Source organism: Priapulus caudatus, unplaced genomic scaffold, assembly GCF_000485595.1.
Source record: "Priapulus caudatus unplaced genomic scaffold, Priapulus_caudatus-5.0.1 Scaffold1890, whole genome shotgun sequence".
NCBI classification, from domain to species: domain Eukaryota; kingdom Metazoa; phylum Priapulida; class Priapulimorpha; order Priapulimorphida; family Priapulidae; genus Priapulus; species Priapulus caudatus.
Window position 1 is genome coordinate 2,877 of NW_014578951.1, and position 4,811 is coordinate 7,687.

General features: G+C 42.5%; 1 protein-coding gene and 1 long non-coding RNA gene across 2 annotated transcripts in view; one reads left to right on the forward strand and one right to left on the reverse strand.

Moving 5' to 3' along the window:
* The window catches only part of LOC106817840, a 29,379-nt gene that overhangs the window by 2,112 nt on the left and 22,456 nt on the right, over positions 1 to 4,811 (forward strand). The window lies entirely within an intron of this gene.
* LOC106817839 lies at positions 3,859 to 4,744 on the reverse strand. Its single transcript, XM_014822544.1, has 3 exons — positions 4,515 to 4,744; positions 4,308 to 4,376; positions 3,859 to 4,040 (listed from the first exon to the last, which is right to left on the reverse strand). The coding sequence occupies exons 1-3, from the start codon at positions 4,652 to 4,654 to the stop codon at positions 3,938 to 3,940; spliced, it is 312 nt and encodes a 103-aa protein (XP_014678030.1). The 5' UTR covers positions 4,655 to 4,744; the 3' UTR covers positions 3,859 to 3,937.

Consider the following 4,811-nt stretch of genomic DNA (forward strand, 5'->3'; position numbering starts at 1 on the left):
GGACAACGCTTATTTCGAGCACTGAATAGTATGACAATCGTTCCCCTTCATAATATGTATTGATATTGTAGCGGTTCTCTTGCTCTTGCGACTGCCCGTGACCGTGTATTTCTACCGTATTCGTTATATAGTTAATTGTGTCTATGGGTACGTGTCACCACCGCGCGTTAAACTCGCCTACAAATTAGATCGATAGCTATATGATTGTGNTCTGCGCAACCACAAATACTACGTGCTGACGCCCGCCCTGTGCCTGCGTGCACAAAAACAACATGAATAAGAGAGCGAGGTAGGAAAGCGTGATCGCGAAATTCGCAGCTGCGACTAGGGGCAGCACGTCTCCCAAGTCCGAAAGGTGCTGAATTATTATTATTTATTTTTTTAGAATTAGAGATAGGGAGATAGGGTTTAGAGTTGGGGTTAACTGATTTCTATATCCACAACTTAATATATTTATACTAATAATGCGCCATCTAGCGGATCACTATCTCTCCCCTGGACCTACTGATTTCGGACTTGGAGACGCCGCTGCCGCTAGAGCATTCGAAATTCGCTTCGACGCTCGCTTCATTTCACACGATCACAGAATGAAAACACATCCAACAGCTCCCATCTTGGATCTATGTGTACATAAATGTTCACTTGTTCGAATTATAACTCTGCATGTCTTTGTTCTTACCTACTCCGCCAGAGATATCTCGTGAAATCCTGCAGGAAATTTCTCTCCGTGAAAATGTAAAGAGGACGTTATCACTCCAAAAATCCCTAACGCCACTACTTTCGATCGATCGCTGTAGTCGTGTGTGCGTGACGTCATTCCGCGCGCATTGTGCCTGGCTTGGCGGCGCTCGAAATGGAGCTCGGAAGCGGCAGCAGCTCATCCCGGCATGCAATGCGCCTCCATTACTCGTGTATAAACAGACATCTCGTCCTCTCTTCATTTTCACGGAGAGAACATTTCCTGCAGGATTTCAGAGATATCTCTGGCGGGAGGTAGGTAAGAACAAAGTCAGAGTTATAATTCGAACAAGTGAACATTATTTACACATAGATACCAAGATGGGAGCTGTTGGATGTGTTCTTCTGTGATCGTGGGAAATGAAGCGAGCGTCGAGCGATTTCGCGATCCGCTTTCCCACCTGCTCTCTTATTCATGTTGTTTGCACGCAGCACAGGCGCGGCGTGCGGTGTACTTGTGTGTTGCAAATGAGCATTTGACCGGCATTTACAGGTGATTATCTAGGCGAATAAAGTAGAGAAACATTAAGACTTTGGTACATTTCTGTTTATTTACCATTAATTTTTTTTATTGAGACGTTCTCAAGTGCCTGTGCCTAGGCCTACCTAGGCTTTCGGATGATTCGGATTTTCGGATGCGCTGGGATTTTCGGGTTTTACCGCGTTTTTCATTTTTGATTTAACACTGTATTTCCTTTGACTGTGTTACAGGAAAGCTAACCAAACTGACACATTCACTCTGCACCACCCTTACACGTTCAAATAGTATGAAAATCGTTCCCCTTCATAATAATGTATTGATATTGTAGCGGTTCTCTTGCTCTTGCTCTTGCAACTGCCCGTGACCGTGTATTTCTACTGTATTCGTTATAGTTAATTGTGTCTGCGTGTCACCGAGCTGCGCGGTAAACTCGCCTACAAATTAGATCGATAGCTATATGATTGTGCCGTGGTGTCAATACAGATCGAGTCAACGATAGAGAGTAGAAACATTTAGTTATTGGTAACGTAAGAGATATATCTTTAATTTAACATATAAATAATAAACAACATACAGGGACTCACTATTTACAACAGTTCACTCTATCGTCTAATTCATGCGGCTAGTTTACTTACTATTAGTGTTATCTATCTTTACAACTCCATAAGCCAAACTCCCAATCAAACTCTCTTTAGAACTCCCTATCGAACCTTCTCTCGAACTCTTTCTCCAACTTCTCTCTCGGAACCCCCTGATTTACGCTGTATTTATCTTATTATTGACAATGTTAAAGTGTAAACACAATCAGCTGTTCGTTTCTAGCTGTGACGTTGACGTCACCAACCAATCAAAAAAGACGATGACGTATATGGATGGACGAACATGGACGAGCGTGGACGAAACCTCACAATATATCACATTAATATTCTGCTTTATCAGGTCCATAGATTATTAGATTAGGTTATTACAGTTATGTCCTATTCCCAATATTGCCCACAGGTTACACTATGAAAACAGGGAAAAAACGGACATTTAGTGCATTTTCGTTTCAAATGCCAATGCACCGGTGGATTTTCACAAGTTTGTTATGATATCACTCGACAGTATACTAATTTTTCCAGTAAGAAATGTGACAACTCTTACACATGTGTGGGGTATGAACCTTGTTTTGTTTTTCTACATGTAAAAATACATTGAAATTTTATATACTACCAGGGTTCAACATTAACTTTTTATTTTACTAGACCATCGGGCTAGTAACTGAGGAAAACCACTAGCCCTGACCTAACTTTCACTAGACCATCGGGCTAGTAACTGAGGAAAACCACTAGCCCTGACCTAACTTTCACTAGCCCAGACCCAGACCATTGTTATGAAAAACTTTATTTAGATAAGAGTGTGTCATCGTATGAATTCATAGATGCTGTTTCCCGCGCTTTAAATCGCGCGTGGGCCGAGTTCACGTGCAGCATTCATATTCTACCACAGCTTTGATTCTACCACGGGCATGCACGAGCGCACGGTTTATCGATCGTCTACTGCGGCTGGCAGCAAGCCACGTTTATAGTCGTTATTGTTTTTGCCGAAAGGTAGACTGGTATCCGACCTCACGCTCTGCTAGACAATGTACACGCTCTGCGACAAACAGTGCGGCCGCGAACCAGTCTAGCCAGAGGTGACCTTTCAGTGCAATATATATATGACCAATTCTAACACGACCAGTCGGGCTACTAGCACTCTGGTTGTATGCGACCGGACCAAGCATTTACCCGACTAGGTCGGTCGGACGTGGGTTAGTGTCGAACCCTGACTACACAGTTACTATATTATATACCGTTAGGAAAACAGTAAACAAACCTTGTTTCGATCTACGCCTTCTAGTTTACCTTCTAGTTAAATTACGAATTTACCTTGAGTCTCAAAACTCATAATTTCACGTACGAATCAACGGTAGAGCATTGTATTCTTTAGTTCATATAAGACTGGGGTAATATAGACTGTCCCTGTTTAATTTATAGGTAGGTAGTGCCTGCCATCTGTTGGAAATCAGAGTAACAAAAACCAATAATCTATCCACCAGCTGACTCGTGGATCCACGGGGATGCGTTTTGATTGTTCCCACGAGCTGACTCGTGGATCCGCGGGGAACGTGTTAAGAGGGGGCCAAAAACAGCGAACTGCGCAAAATAGTAGATGACTGAATATTTTAATGGTTTCTCCGTCTCCCTCTCCACACCGGCCTACGTTTCCCCACCTCTCAGCTCTGCAATCTTTGTTTCAGGCGCCAATGCAGGGGCGTGTACAGGATTTGGACCAGGGGGGGGGTCTAACTGTAAGACATAATTGCGAGCACGCGAAGGGGGGGTCTGAGGGGTCAAAAATTTTGAAATTAGACCCCCTCAGATGCGAGTATTTTTGTAGAAACTAGCCGGGTACCCAGTGTTGCTCGGGGAAAAACGCTTAGGATAAACTTTTAGAGCAAATGCAGCCATAGATATTTACTTATGTGTATTACGCCTGTGTAATTTACGCCTGTGTAATATAATTGCCTATATTTTGCATATGCACCAGACATATAGCACTTTATTTACTGCGCGTTTATAGCATACTGCGTGTTATTTACTGCGTGTTTTTAGCATATTTATAAGCATTTATATTTTTTGTATGCATATTTTTGGACGTGTACTTGCCAAAGCTGCTTAAACATGATTGCATAGCTTACATAGGTGCACCGGTAGTCTGGTTCTTCCTCAGTTCCCGGTCCGCGTGGCTCGTATAGTCAATACCAGCTAGATAGCACCTAGCCTGGTAAACTGGATAGCTGTAAAAAATTAAAATTTGTAATATTGTTACCCTAATACTAGTTAAATGACAGAGCTATAATTGAGCATAAGTATACAATATGCCTTGCGTGAAGAAGGAAAAGTTGTAATGTAAATATTGATCATATAGAATGCATCATGTATAATACAATATATAATGTAATATCATGTACAATTGAGCATAAGTATTCAATATGCCTTGTGTGTGACGTGTAAAAATTTCTGCTCTACAAAAACGTTAAATGCTGTTACACTAGTTTACTTACGTAAATGCTAGTCGTTTGGGTGCATACATCAACACGTGACTGTTAAAATTTTCCAGAGCGCCAGTGTGTCTCTAAAGTAATAAATGATATGGCATGTTCCACAGATATAGTTGAACTCTCTGACCTGTTCCTCGATGCCAAGTATCTGAATTGTGTTTTGACTAATAGGGCCCAGATAACATGCAGAACAAAAATTTGTTTGCATACCTGAAGCGCACATAGTACGGGAGGGTGCGCATCATGTACCGGTCCAGCACTACGCGCTTTAAAGCTTCATAACTGGGTGAGGTTGCTTCCATCCACTGGAGACCTTCACTTGGCAAGTTGCCCTCGATGTCGGCGTGCATGCACTTGCCAGGGCCGCCGTCTCCAATCTTCCATTCGTGGATGCCGAGAACGTGCTGGAGACAACCCTACCAAGTACCCTGTAATTTTAACCATATATCCAAGCACGCATTGCCATTTAACCTGTATAAAATGTCGCCACCGTTTTTAGCACTGTAT